The sequence below is a fragment of the Pongo abelii genome, chromosome X (assembly GCF_028885655.2).
Source record: "Pongo abelii isolate AG06213 chromosome X, NHGRI_mPonAbe1-v2.0_pri, whole genome shotgun sequence".
Lineage (NCBI taxonomy): Eukaryota > Metazoa > Chordata > Mammalia > Primates > Hominidae > Pongo > Pongo abelii.
This window is the reverse complement of record NC_072008.2, coordinates 2010293-2025808: the sequence shown is the minus strand read 5'-3', so window position 1 is coordinate 2025808 and position 15516 is coordinate 2010293. Positions and strand designations below refer to the sequence as shown.

The following is a 15516-nucleotide window of genomic DNA, read 5'->3' as shown; positions in this document are numbered from 1 at the left end:
ACAAACATTCAGTTTATTGCACCCCCTCTAGATGCAAAAGGATTGGGTTTAGATGAGGAGACCCCGGGGGAGAGGGTGCCCATCTGAGAGTATATTTCTAGAACTTCTTATGAACTTGAGCACCTCCATGATCTGTTTACATCTCCCTGGGACCTGAGTAAATCAGAGACAAGATGTAGGGCAGGAGGGGTTCTGAGATTCAGCTTGGAGACTGTGAGATGGTGATGGATGTCAGTGCTTGGTTTTGACCATCCATGCTAGGTGGATATCTGCTGTATCATTAACAACATGACAAACTTTCCAGGACTTTCTGTGTCTCAGACTTCTGCCAATATTTGAGATGACTGGGTCAAAATGATGCTGATTTTTTGAACAGGGAGTGCAATAGGTATTCTCTGAAGGTTGGCTGGATGTGAGCCTAGTGGCTTCAGTGATGGTGGAGTAGGATGAAGAGAGACCCTCAAGGCTGAACAAAGATGGGAGGGCTCGCATCCAATACTGGTTATATTTGACCTTCTGTCTCCTCCAGTGCAATGATCTTTTTCATCTTCTTAATTCTTAATTTAGCTAAGCAATGTTTAATTATTAGTTTAATTCTTAATTAAACTAGGAAGGGAAGAAAACACCCCATTTCTTTGTGCTTTTTTCCTCATTGTGGTGGTTTAGGTCATGAAGAGGTCTAGTTGGGCAGGTCATGATGAAGTCTAGTTGTATTAGGTTCTGATGATGTCTGGTTGAGTTAGATCATGCTGAGGTACAGTTTGGCTTGGTCATGATGAAGTCTAGTTGTATTAGATCATGATAACGTCTCCTTTGGTTATGTCATGATGAAGTAGTTGAGTAGAATGTAATGAAGTCTTGTTCAGTTAGATCATGATGACTGGTTGAGTTAGGTCATTATGAGGTATGGTTTGATTAGGTCTTCATGAAGTCTAGTTCAGTAAGAGCATGATGAGATCTAGTTGGATTAGACTTGATGACGTGTGACTTATTTAGGTCATGATGAAATCTTGTTGGGCTAAGTCACTGTGAGATCTAATTGGGTAGGTCATGATGAGGTCTAGTTGAGTTAGGTCCTGATGACATGTAGTTGGGTTAGGTCACATTGAGGTCTATTTGGGTAGGCTGTAATGAGCTCTAGTTGTATTAAGTCATGATGAGGTTTGGTTGTATTAGATCATGGTGAGGTACAGTTTGGCTAGGTCATGATGAAATCTAGTTGTATTAGGTCATAATAATATTTAGTTTGGTTATGTAATGATGAGGTAGTTGAGTAGAATGTAATGAAGTCTTGCTCGATTAGATCGTGATGACTGGTTGAGTTAGGTCATTATGAGGTATGGTTTGATTAAGTCTAGTTCAGTAATAGCATGATGAGATCTGGTTGGATTACATATGATGATATGTGATTTGTTTAAGTCATGAGGAAATCTAGTTGGGCTAAGTCACTGTGAGATCTAATTGGGTAGGTCACGATGAGGTCTAGTTGAGTTAGGTCCTGATGACATGTAGTTGGTTAGGTCACATTGAGGTCTACTTGGGTAGGCTGTGATGAGCTCTAGTTGTATTAAGTCATGATGAGATTTAGTTGTATTAGATCATGGTGAGCTACAGTTTGGGTAGGTCATGATGAAGTCTAGTTGGGTTAAGACTCAATGAGTTCTAGTTGGGTTAGGTCACATTGACGTCTAGTTGGGTAGGTCATGATGAGGTCTAGTTGGGTTAGGTCATGATAAGGTCTAGTTGGGTTATGTCATCATGAGGTAGTTGAATAGAACACAATAAAATCTTGTTGGATTAGATCATGATGACAGGTTGACTTAGATCATGATGATGTGTGCTTTGGTTAGGTCACAGTGAGGTCTAGTTGACTGAGGACCTTGTAGGCACAAAGCAATGAAGACATGTGAGCAAGCTTCCGGTGCATATGCATGGGAGTCTCAAGTGTTACCACTTCATTTAGATGATGTTTACTGAGCATCAGGAGCAGTATATGTCAGCACCAATGTGCCTTTTTTCTTGAGATAAACAGAAAGTAAACACCACATCTGCACCTTACATGTGTCTCCTTTCCCACAGAGCTCCTGATGTCAGTGTTTAATTTTCACTGAGAGTTACAGTTTTGACCCTTCAGGTCAATCCAATCAATTATGCAGTCTTATTTCCCCTGTGTGACTTTGAGGATAATTGGATATATTCTGAGAGAGATATTTTTTCATTTTGTATGGCAGTTTGATTCAAAGTCAATTAATGAAAAAATATCATCGGACACAGTGAATTTTATATTAAATACAAAATAAGAGATGGCAATATTTAACTTCAAATTTTTAATTAAAAATTTATTAATATTTAAAGAATAATCAATTACTTGTAAAATAATTCAGATTATAACCTGGGTCCAACTGAAGCACATTAATATTACTAGACACATATATCAGTTGTTCGAATTCCCATCTGTCCACAAGATCTTAGTTCTCATTGTTTCAAAATATTATTTTGGTGGGGGATCATTTTTTCTCATAATGCTCAACGGACTGTCATCTAAGATGTAATTGGGGTGGGTAAACTTTTTCTGTAAAGAGACAGATAATAAACGTGTTCATATGTTTCTCTCATAACTATGAGCTCTGCCCTAGTAGTGAGTAACCACCCATAGGTAATACTTAAAACAACAGGAAAGTCTGTGTTGCAGTAAAACTTTTTTGTACAATATCCAGCTGCAGGCCAGGTTTAGCCGCAGATTGGTGACTCTGGTTTGGGCTCAAAATCTTTTTGTTTAGTAAGAGGAAATTATACTGCTTTTTTCCAATACAAGAAATCTCTTGTACAGTCCTCAGGAACGGTAGATAATGATGAGGTCTAGTTGGGTTATAATGAAGTTTAGTTGGGTTATGATGAAGTCTACTTGGGTTGGTCATGATGAGATCTAGTTGTATTAGGTCCTGATGAGATCTAGTTGGGTAAGGTTCTGATGAGGTCTAGTTGATTGGTCATGATGAGACCTAGTTAGGCTATAATGAGGACAAGTTGCGTTGGTCAGGATGAGATCAAGTTGTATTAGGTCATGACGAGATCTAGTTGGGTCGGGTTATGATGAGATCTGGTTGGTTGGTCATGATGAGATCTAGTTAGGTTATGAAGACGTCCAGTTGGGTTGGTCATGAGGAGAACTACTTGTATTAGGTCTTGATGAGATCTAGTTGGGTTAGGTTATGATGAGGTCTAGTTGGGTTGGTCATGATGAGAACTAGTTGTATTAGGTCATGATGAGATCTAGTTAGGTTAGGCTATGATCAGATCTAGTTGGTTGGTCATGATGAGATCTAGTTAGTTATGATGAGGTCTAGTTAGGTTGGTCATGAGGAGATCTAGTTGTATTAGGTTGTGATGCGATCTAATTGGGTGAGGTTATTATGAGGTCTAGTTGGGTTGGTCATGATGAGATCTGGTTGGGTTAGGTTATGATGAGATCTAGTTGGTTGGTCATGATGAGATCTAGTTAGGTTATGATGAGGTCTAGTTGGGTTGGTTGTGATGAGATCTAGTTGTATTCAGTCATGATGAGATCTAGTTGGGTTAGATTATGATGAGGTTTAGTTGGTTAGGTCATGATGAGGTCTAGTTGGGTTAGGGTATGAGGAGATTTAATTGAGTTAGGTTACGATGAGGTCTAGCTGGGCTGGTCTTTATGAGATCTAGTTGTATTAGGTCATGATGAGATCTAATTGAATTATATTAGGATGATATCTAGTTGGTTGGTCATGATGAGATCTAGTTGTATTAGGTCATGATGTGATGTAGTTGGGGTAAGTTATGATGAGGTCTAGTTGAGTTTGTCATGATGAGAGCTAGTTGTACTAGATCATGATGAGTTGTAGTTGGGTTAGGTTATGATGAGATCTAGTTGGTTGGTCATGCTGAGATCTAGTTAGGTTATGATGAGGTCTAGATGAGTTGGTCATAATGAAATCTAGTTGTATTAGGTCATGATGAGATCTAGTTGTATTATTAGGTTATGATGAGATCTAGTTGGATTAAGTTATAATGGGATCTGTTTGGTTGGTCACGATGTGATCTAGTTAGGTCGTGATGAGTTCTAGTTGGGTAGGTCGTGATGAGATCTAGTTGTCTCATGTCATGATGAGGTCTAGTTGGGTTAGGTTATGATGAAGTCCAGTTTGGTTAGGTCATGATGAGGTCTAGTGGGATTGGTCATTATAAGAATTAGTTGTATTAGGTCATAATGAAGTCTAGTTTGGGCTAGGCTATGATGAGCTCCGGTAGGTTGTTCATGATGAGATCTACTTGTATTAGGTCATGATGAGATCTAGGTGCATTAGGTTATGATAAGATCTAGTTCATTGTCATACTGAGATGTAGTTTGTTTATGATGCAGTCTAGTTGTGTTGCTCATGATGGGATCAAGTTGTATTAGGTCATGATGAGATCTAGGTGCGTTAGATTTTGATAAGATCTAGTTCATTGTCATAATAAGATGAGTTTGTTTAAGATGCAGTCTAGTTGTGTTGCTCATGATGGGATCTAGTTGTATTAGGTCACGATGAGATCTAGTTGGGTTAGGTTATGATGAGGTCTAGTTGGGTTGGTTATGATGAAATCTTGTTGGATTATGTTATGATGAGATCTAGTTGGTTGGTCATGATGAGATATAATTAGGTCATGATAAGGTCTAGTTGGATTGGTCTTGATGAGATCTAGTTGTATTAGGTCGTGATGAGGTCTAGTTTGGTTAGGTTATGATGAAGTCTAGTTTGGTTAGGTCATGATGAGTTCTAGTTGGGTTAGGGTATGAGGAGATTTACTTGGATAAGGTTGTGATGAGGTCTATTTGGGTTGGTCATGATGGGATTTTGTTAGGTCATGATGAGGACTGATTTTCTTGGCCTTGATGAGATGTAGTTGTATTAGGTCATAATGAAGTCTTGTTGAGTTAGGTTATGATGTAGTTAAGTTGGGTTATGATGAGGTATAGTTGGGTTGGTCATGATGAGAGTTAGTTAGTCATGATGAGGTAGTTGAGGTGGTCATGATGAAATCCAGTCATAGTCAGTCATGATTAGTTCTTGTTGGGCTTGTTTATAATGAGATTTAGCTGTGTCAGGTCATGTTGAGGTCTAGTTGAGTTGGTCATGATGTGATCTAGTTGTATTAGGTCATGATGAGGTCTAGTTTGGTTAGGTTATGAGGTCTAGTGTGGTTGGTTGTGATGAGATTCACTTAAGTTATGATGAGGTGTATTTGTGTTGGTCATAAAGGTATCTGTTTGTATTAGGTCATGCTGAGGTCTATTTGGGCTAAGTTATAATGAGATTTATTTGGGTTAGGTCATGATGAGGTCTAGTTGGGTTAGGGTATAATCAGATCTATTTGGGTTAGGTTATGATGAGGTGTATTTTGGTTGGTCCTAATGAGATTTAGTTGGGTTAGAGTATGATGAGGTGTAGTTGCGTTGGTCATCATAAAATCTAGTTTTGTAGGTCACAGGAAGTCTAGTTGGGTTAGGTTATCTAAATTGCAGCTGTCTTTTAAAAGTGACTTTGTGCCACATATACTTTGTATTGTCCATGAATAGGACATGTGATACATGTAAAATATTTAAAGTTGTATTTAATTATCTATTTACTTATTTTAATAGACAAAAACAAGTTACATGTTTTTATGGTGTACAAAATGTGGTTTTGATATATGTTTCCATCTGGAATGGCAATTCAAGCTAATTCACATATCCATTACCTTACATGGCTCTTTTTGTGTGTGTTTTTGGAAACACTTAAAATCTACTCTCTTTGCAATTTTCAAATATTAATTATAGTCACATGACTAATTATAGTCAAGTTCAAGACTATAAGTCACTAATTTAGTCACCTTGAGTACAATAGGTCTCTTGAACTTACTTCTGTCAAACTGACATTTGGTGTCATTTGACCAAAATCTCACCAACCCACCCCACTAGCACCTGGTAATCACCATAATTCTTTTTCTTTTCTTTCTTTCTTTTTTTTGAGATGGAGTCTCGCTCTGTCGCCAGGCTGGAGTGCAGTGGTGCAATCTCGGCTCACTGCAACCTCCGCCTCCCGGGTTCAAGTGATTCTCCTGCCTCAGCCTCCTGAGTAGCTGGGACTACAGGTGCATGCCAACACACCTGGCTAATTTTTGTATCTTTAGTAGAGACAGGGTTTTGCCAGGTTGGCCAGGATGGTCTTGATCTCTTGACCTTGTGAACCACCTGCCTCGGCCTCCCAAAGTGCTGGAATTACAGGCGTGAGCTACCACACCCAGCCAATAGTCATCATAATACTTTTTCTTGTGAGTTTAACTTCTGGAGACTCTACATATGGGTGAGATCATGTGGGATTTGGTTTTATGTGGCTTATTTTACTTAACATGCTGTGCTCCTGGTTGATCCATGTTGTATCACAGGACAGAGTCCCCTTCTTTTCAAAGACTGAATGGTATTCCATGGTGTAGATAGCCCACATTTTCTTTATCTACCCATCCTTAGATGGACACTTAGGTTGGTTTCATATCTTGGCCCTTGTGAATCAGGCTGCAACGAACATGGGAGTGTAGATATCTCTATAAGGGGCTGATTTCATTTCCTTTGGATCTATACGGAGGAGTGAGATTGCTAGATCCTATGGTAGGCATATTGATCATTTTTTGAGGAACTCTTAAAAACAAAAAGGCCACCCCTTTAGAGACACCTTAAAATCCAACCTTTCTGGTCAAAGACATTTGAAAAAAATGATGATGACAACATCAAACTATAGTCTCCTGTCCAGTGCACATTCACTTCCTAAGATGTGAAAGAAACCAGGCCGGGTGCAGTGGCTCATGCCTGTCATCCCAGCACTTTGGGAGGCAAAGGCAAATGGGTCACCTGAGGTCAGGAGTTCAAGACCAGCCTGGCCAACATAGTGAAACCCCATCTTCACTGTTTTCCATAATGGCTATACCAATCTCCATTGCACATATAACACGCAACGCCCCCCCTCACCCCCCCAAATACAGAGGATGAAGCAGAAGGCAGATGCACTGTGTTTGGGACTCGTGTGGTGTTTCTACATATGCAGTAGTTGCTCAATAAATGTAGGAACCACTCCAGCAAATGCATATGAGGGCAAATGTCCCACGTCCAGTTCCTTAAAGAAGCTCCCTCCAGATCTGAGGAGACAATTGCTGAAGGTGACGTTGGCCAAAGAAGATATTGCACATGCCAGCCCACCTTCTCCATCCCTTCAGTGTGGTGCTTCTGTCCTATGCCAGTGTTGACTGTGCCACCATGGAAAATGGCCTGCCCATGAAGGTGGTCTTCCCAAATAGTCACTTCACCTGGCTTTTTTTTGATGCTCCCAGCTTTTTCTGGCCACTTTTGTCTTTTGTGGGAAGGTGGAGGCTCCCATCTTACTTCGTCCTAGCTTCCGGCATGTTTCCCTTTGTTGTTGTTGTTGTTTTTTTTCTTTTTGAGACGGAGTCTCACTCTGTCGCCCAGGCTGGAGTGCAGTGGTGCAATCTCAACTCACTGCAACCTCTGCCTGCTGGGTTCAAGCGATTCTTCTGCCTTAGCCTCCAGAGTAGCTGAGATTACAGGTGCCTGCTACCATGTCTGGCTAACTTTTTTTTTTTTTTTTGGGACAGAGTTGGGCTCTGTCGCCCAGGCTGGAGTGCAGTGGTGTGATCTCAGTTCATGGCAACCTCTGCTTCCCGGGTCCTGGTTCAAGCGATTCTCCTGCCTCCGCTTCTCTAGTAGCTGAGATTACAGGCACGCATCACCATGCCCATCTAATTTTTGTTTTTAGTAGAGATGTGGTTTCCCCATGTTGGCCAGGCTGGTCTTGAACCCCTGACCTCGTGATCTGCTTGCCTTGGCTTCCCAAATCCCAAAGGACTGAGATTACAGGCGTGAGCCACCGCACCCGGCCGCACTCTTTGATCTTGAGATGGCTGATACGGCAGAGCAGCCCAGCAGTGGATGACTACTTAGATTTAAAAAGTTCATGGGATTTCATAAATAAGCTCATTAATGTACAAGGCCCCAGTGTAAAGGTTACCTTGACTTTGAATTTTTTTATCCTTTCTTTTTTTGTTTTGTGTTTGATGCATAGGACATTTATAGATGGAATATACATTTCAGGCTATTTCTTCCTCTCCCTCCCGTCAAAACCCACCTCCCTGAAATGCCTGCTGCCTCCTCAGTGCCAAAGGACTGTCAAAGCAAAAATGTAATAATGGTATCATGTTCTGTTTCTTTAAGGAAGTCAAAGGTGCAAATTACCTTTGCAGCTTCAGTCTTCTGATGTCTGCAACTTTGAATTCCTTCCAGGAAGTGACAATTTAGATATTCCTTTTACTCTGCCCCAAAGGATGGACTTTGCACTATTTATCTTAGCCGTAAGACATTTCCAACTTCATAAGTTTCACTGCTTCTCCTCTCTTATATATTTTTTCTTATATATTTTTTCACTCCTTGCTGAAAACATTTTCATTGTTTTTTGAAAAGTGCATTCTAATAGTTAATTTGGGAGCCCATGACCTTAATACAGAAGAAAGAATACCGAATACAATGATAGGATATCAAACAGCATGGTCTCTTCCTTGTATTAGAGTGTGTAAATTCAATGCACTGTGTTGACTCAGCATTCAGGAATGCTAAAGAGAGGGATTATTTGGAAATGTATTTTCATGGAGACCCGGGGATGGTGCTGTACTACAGAACACCTCACTGACTCGGGCTGGGTGCAGGTAGGATGGAGATAGACAAGCCCCATCCCCTTGGCACCTGCTCTTTGCAGATCAGCTGTGTGAAGCTGGTGTCCTGATCCTCCCTTCCAGCTCTCCGGGCACGCAAGAGGTTCTTGTTCAAGCCTGTGCACTTCACCTGCTAGTTCTCATCTCCCTTCTCTCAACACTTTTTCCATGACCCTCCCTGAAAGGGAGTTTTGGGCTTGGCTCACCCTGGAAAGCCGCTAATCCCACATGTTGCCAACAGGTTAATGAGGGATGAGGCTGAAGGAGGAAGAATTTACCAAACTCCTTTCCCCTAAAGAGCCGCCTCTTCAGAAACACCTTAAAATCCAACCTCCCGGATCAAAGACATTTGAAAAAATGATGAAGACAACATCAACCTATAGTCTCCTGTTCAACACACGTTCACTTCCTAAGACATTAAAGAAACCAGGCTGGGCGTGGTGGCTCATGCCTGTCATCCCAGCACTGTGGAGGCTGAGGCGGGCGGATCACCTGAGATCAGGAGTTCAAGAACAGCCTTGCCAACATGGTGAAACTCCGTCTCTACTAAAGATACAAAAAAATTAGCTGGGCATAGTGGCCGTCACCTCTAATCCCAGCTACTCGGGAGGCTGAGGCAGGAGAATCACTTGAATCGGAGAGGTGGAGGTTGCAGTGAGCTGAGATCGCACCACTGCACTCCAGCCTGGGCAACAGAGCAAGATTCTATCTCAAAAACAAAAAAACAAAAAAACAAAAAAACCTAATTAATGTTCTTTCACCCTGGATTTCCTAGTCTTTATTTTAGCTGTAACAAGCAAAACACCTCTTTCCATCCTTCTAAAGGCACGTTCCTGAAACTTCACTTGGAGAGTTTTACGGAGCTGCAGAGAGAGGAATAAGAAATCCGGAGCACACAGCCAACTAACACAGGAACAGAAAACCAAAGACTGCATGTTCTCCTTCATAAGTGGAAGCTGAACAATGAGAACACATGGACACAGGGAGGGGAACAGCACACACCAGGGCCTGTCGGCGGGTTGAGGGGTTAGGGCAGGGACAGCATTAGGAGAAATACCTAATGTAGATGACGGGTTGATGGGTGCAGCAAACCACCATTGCACGTGTACACCTGTGTAACCAACCTGCACATTCCGCACATGTACCCCAGAACTTGAAGTAGAATTTAAAAAAAGAAAAAGAAATCCTGAGCACGCAGTAGGAACCGCAGTCAGTGATCACGTGCATCGCGCAGTCTGTGTGTGCACACTGGGATGTTTCTAGCATAGAAGCTCTTTCGAAAATTCGTTTCCATCCTGACATTTTAATGCACATTTTTTATGCTTATGCTCTTCTCAGCTCTCACTTGCAAATTACGCCAGCAGGTGCCCCGGGTCCCTGTCATTATTGAAAAGTAATATGTCAAATGCTTTTGTACTTTTTGCCAATGCAGGTTAAAGAAAATGGCTCCTAAATGGATAGCTTTAGTCTGCCCAAATGGCTGTCAAGTTAAACGCTACGATAAAGGGAAAGTCCATCAAAGGCACATTTCAGATTTGTGTTATACTTCTCTTAAAACCTCTTTTTTTTGCAGTTAATAGTTTCTGGATGATCCTACAAGTCACCGTATTTTTTTTTTTCTTTTTCCTTTTAGCTGGAAATAATGACAGCAAAGCCAAACAAGTTGTAAGCAAAATAAAAGAAGAAACCTTGAACGACAAAGGTACCGAGAGATACTCCAATGACTTTTTTTTGTTTTTTTCCTTGGAACAGGTCGTTTGCGTGGTTCATGGCTGAGCTTCAGTCACGTGCCAGGTGGCATTTGGGAGAGATGGCTCTGATTTTTGCACTCTTGGGGATTTCTGGCCCCATCGTAGAGCAGGAAATGGTCAAGGCAAGGTGAAGATAGCATCACTCAGTTCTGACATCTGCTAGGAAAGGCGTGCAGATGTGCTGGTAGCTTGCACTCTTACTCAAATGTGTGTTCCCCAGGGATCAGGAGCCATTGTCCTTTCTTGTTGACCTCCAGGGCACATGCCAGGAGGTGCCTCTGCTGGTTGGGAGTTCTTGACTTAAGATAAATCAGGCCGGGCGTGGTGGCTCATGCCTGTAATCCCAGCACTTTAGGAGGCTGAGGTGGGTGGATCACGAGGTCAGGAGTTAGAGACCAGCCTGGCCAACATGGTGAAACCCCATCTCTACTAAAAATACAAAAATTAGCCAGGCATGGTGGCATGTGCCTCTAATCCCAATGACTCGGGAGGCTGAGGCAGGAGAATCGCTTGAAGCTGGGATTGCCTGGGAGACAGAGCAAGACTCTGTCTCAAAAAAAAAAAAAAAAAAAGAAAGAAAGAAAAAAAGATAACTCAAACAGGAATATGCTTGCCCTTAAGATTTTCAACCAGGTGCTAGACCAGATTCTGGTGTGCTCTTTCTGTCTGTTCACACTGAGGAAGGTGTGCACACAACTTTCTAATATCCTTCCAGATTCTCAATGCTCTGTCCTTTTATTTATTTATTATTTTATTTTTAATTTGTATACAGGTAGGGAGTGCAAGTACAGTTTTGTTACATGGATGAATGGCGTAGTGGTGAGGTCTGGGCTTTTAGTATAGCTAACACCTGAATCACGTACATTGTACCCGAGAGGTAATTTCTCATCCCTTGCTCCTCTTCCACCTCCCACCCTTCTGAGTCTCCAGTTTCTGTTATTCCACTCTCTCCATGTGGACACATTATTTAGCTCCCGCTTAGAAGCAAGAATGTAGGTGGTCTGTTAGGGTGGTGGGAAAAATTGTAGAAAGATGCAAACCTTCTTGGAGGCCGGAAGGTTTTACAAAAGCTTCTGAATAAGATTTGGCTGAAGGCAGCCAGATTCTCTTATCCAGTGCCTGAAAGCTTAGGTTGGATAACAAGGGGATGGAAAGAAACTGATCTAGATAAGTTAGTTTACTTAGGCCTCAGAACCTGGCCCTTAATCATCCACACACAGAACTACTCTCTCCCTCTCTCTGGGTTGTGGGGGACGACCACATGAATTGCCCACGAATGTGTTGACTCAAGGCCTTTGTCATTAAATCTATACTAAATAAAGACCTGCAGTGCCAGCTTGTCAAACCCGTGGCTGCTGACTCTTTAAAACACCCTCCTCAGTGTCTGTGAGCAGCCCCATCCCCTAGCCCACTCTTTCACTGGAAACCTGTGGCTGAGTGCATTTGTTCATCCATCGTTCAGCCAGAGTCTGTGGGTCGGACCCAGCAAGTTGGACTTGACATAAGAACAATGGATTACAGGTGTGAGCCACCATGCCCAGCCTGATTTATCTTAAGTCAAGAACTCCCAACCAGCAGAAGCACCTCCTGGCATGTGCCCTGGAGGTCAACAAGAAAGGACAATGGCTCCTGATCCCTGGGGAACACGCATTTGAGTACGAGTGCAAGCTACCAGCACATCTACATGCCTTTCCTAGCAGATGTCAGAGCTGAGTGATGCTATCTTCACCTTGCCTTGACCATTTCCTGCTCTACGATGGGGCCAGAAATCCCCAAAAGAAGAGTGCAAAATTCAGTTTCTGAGTTGTTTCCCTTAGGGTAATGGCCTCCAGTTCCATCCGTGTTGCTGCAGGAGACAGGATTTCCTCCCTTTTCAAGGGTGTGTAGTATTCCATCGGGTATAGATATGTATTTTCTTTATCTTTTCATCTGTTGTTGGACACCTAAGTTGTTTCCCTATCTTGTCTCCTGTGAATAATGCTGCAGTGCGCATAGGATTGCAGGCGTCTCTTTGATACACTGATTTCATTTGCTTTGAGTCTATGCCTAGTAGTGGAATTGCTGAATTATGTGGTGCTTTTATTTTTAATGATTTGAGGAACTTCTGTACTGTTTTTCATAGTGGCTGTACTAACTGACATTCCCACCAATGGTGTACAAGGGCCCCCTTTTCTCTACACCCTCCCCAACACTTGGAATCAATTATAGAAATCATCATTCTGGCCAGCACGGTGGCGCGCACCTGTCATCCCAGCACTTTGGGAGGCCGAGGCAGGTGGATCATGAGGTCAGGAGTTCAAGACCAGCCTGGCCAAGATGGTGAAACCCCGTCTCTACTAAAAATTAGCCGGGCGTGGTGGCGGGCACCTGTAACCCCAGCTACTCAGGAGGCTGAGGCAGGAGAATCGCTTGAACCCGGAAGGCGGAGGTTGCAGTGAGCCAAGATCATACCATTACACTCCAGCCTGGGCGACAGAGCAAGACTCTGTCTCAAAGAAAAAAAAAAAACAAACAGAAACAAAAACACCCTTCTGACAATATCCATTTTAGCTGGTGTGAGATGATAGTTCATAGTGGTTTTCATTTGCATTTCCCTGATATTAGTGATGTTGAGTATCTTTGTTTATTTTTTTGTTTGTTTTTGAGACGGAGTCTCGCTCTGTCACCTAGGCTGGAGTGCAGTGGCGCAATCTTGGCTCACTGCAACCTCAGGCTCCCAGGTTCAAGTGATTCTTCTGCCTCAGCCTCCTGAGTAGCTGAGATTACAGCCATTCGCAACCATGCCTAGCTAATTTTTGTATTTTTAATAGAGACGGGGTTTCACCATGTTGGCCAGGCTGGTCTCGAACTCCTGACCTCGTGATCCATTCGCCTCAGCCTCCCAAAGTGCTGGGATTACAGGCGTGAGCCACTGCACCCGGCCGACTACCTTTTCCTATAAGCACCTTTTCATATACCTGTTGGCCATCCAACTGCTAAGTGCTTTTCTCAGCCATGTTTATGCGTGGTACCTTATTATTATTATTTTTTTTAAATGCACATCCCTTCCTTGGCTGTTTGAATTTGAGATGGTGTTTTGAGAATTCCCCCAAGTGGGGGATGGGTGTATTTTGATTCTTTGTTTCTTTGTTTGTTTTTTGATACAGGGTCTCCTCTGTTGCCCATGCTGGAGTACAGTGGTGTTATCTCGGCTCACTGCAACCTCCGCCTCCCAGGTCCAAGTGTTTCCCCTGCCTCATCCTCCCCAGTAGCTGGGAATCCAGGTGTGCAGCACCACACCCAGCTAATTTTTGTAGAGTTGGGGGTTCGCCTTGTTGCCCAGGCTCATCTTGAACTCCTGGGCTCAAGCGGTCCATTCACCTCGGCCTCCTAAAGTGCTGGGATTACAGGCGTGAGCCACTGTGCCTGGCCTATTTTGATGATGATGATGATGATTATTATTATTATTTTGAGGCGGAGTCTCACTCTATCACCCAGGCTGGAGTGCAGCGACGTGATCTCGGCTCACTGCAACCTCTGCGGCCCGGGTTCAAGTGATTCTCCTGCCTCAGCCTCCCGAGTAGCTGGGATTACAGGTGCCCGCCACCACGCCCGGCTAATTTTTAGTAGAGACGGGGTTTCACCATCTTGGCCAGGCTGGTCTTGAACTCCTGACCTCATGATCCATCCGCCTCGGCCTCCCAAAGTGCTGAGATGACCGGCGTGAGCCACCGTGCCCGGCCTTGATTCTATTTAAAAAGCGATGAGCGTGAAATTAACGCTACAGAGAGCTGAGCCTGGTCACTGCCTATGGCCCGATCTCCTCCTTGCTACCCTAAGCTGCTGTGGAACACCTTGTGCTTCCCTCTGCCAAGGGCTGGGGTGTGTTGAAATTTCATAGCCAGCATTGCAGCATCCCTGTGATTTTCAGGAACACACACCCGTAGGGGCTCCCCCTCAGCCAGAGCCAAGCCCAGTGTACAATGTCACAGAGTGGCAGCAGCCTGGCCAGATCTTTTCTCCTCATTGGGACCTCCCTTGGGGCAAAAGGATTGGTTTCTGTGTAGTGGGATAATTAAGGAATTAGAGAGACCGAGGGGTTGAAGAGGAATTATTTAATTGTTTATTTGTACCGACCCCGTTGGATTAACATTTAAAGGACTGAGTTTTGAACAAAGAGTTTGGTTATTTTTTAAGTATTTTGTGGGGCGGGGGGAGATCTGTGTAGGGGGAAGTACATTATAGAAATGAGAAACAAAGACAGTTGTTTAATTGACACATGCATATTATTTTTTATTTTTAAGGAACAATATGTTTTATGATTTGAGATTATTTGCCTAGTGACTTTGTAGCTGTACAGCTAGAGAAACAGAGTTTTTATAATGCTTGGGAAAGGGAGAGATAAGGCTTATTAGCCACAGAAAAACAGGCAGTTAATTTTTAAAGGACTTCAGCTCTTTCTCTTCCTCAGGGAGAATTGGGTTTTCTTACTTACAACTGAGTTTTTGCTTACATATTTTTTAATTTTTTTAAATTCCTGCTTCCTCTGTGACAGTGGATCCTATTCCCTGCCACCTTGGCCCTTCCTCGTTTGCAGCAGGTTTTCAAAGGAGTGGCATTTTCTAACACAATGAATCCAAAAGTGCCTTCTCCGGACCTGTCACATCAGCATTTCCGGGGAGTACACAAGAAATGCAAGTTCCCAGGGCCCACCTGTGAATCGGGGCCTCTGGGGGTGGGGATGGGGCCCTGGAATCTGCATTCTTATGAGGCCGTTACAGGATCCCCACGCACCTTCAAGTGGTAGACTTGCTGCTGTCCTAAAGGCATTCAACCATCAATCCGGAGCCCAAAGAGAAGTTTCTGGAAACTGGCAAGTGAGGCATTCTTTTCTCATGACTTTTTACTTTTAATCTGAAGGGCTTAAAAACTATATAAAGAATAGTTCCAGCTTCATCCATGTCCCTACAAAGGACGTGAACTCATCATTTTTTATGGCTGCATAGTATTCCATGGT

The 15516-nt window shown here is 43.0% G+C and overlaps 1 protein-coding gene across 5 annotated transcripts in view; it reads left to right on the top strand.

Annotated features, from left to right (window-relative positions):
* The window catches only part of DHRSX (dehydrogenase/reductase X-linked), a 277695-nt gene that overhangs the window by 72328 nt on the left and 189851 nt on the right, over positions 1–15516 (top strand). For all 5 annotated transcript variants that reach the window (XM_063721055.1, XM_024241546.3, XM_063721056.1 and 2 more), the window contains one exon: positions 10403–10471. In XM_063721055.1, the coding sequence (XP_063577125.1) occupies positions 10403–10471 (69 nt within the window). The remainder of the gene's footprint in view (positions 1–10402; positions 10472–15516) is intronic.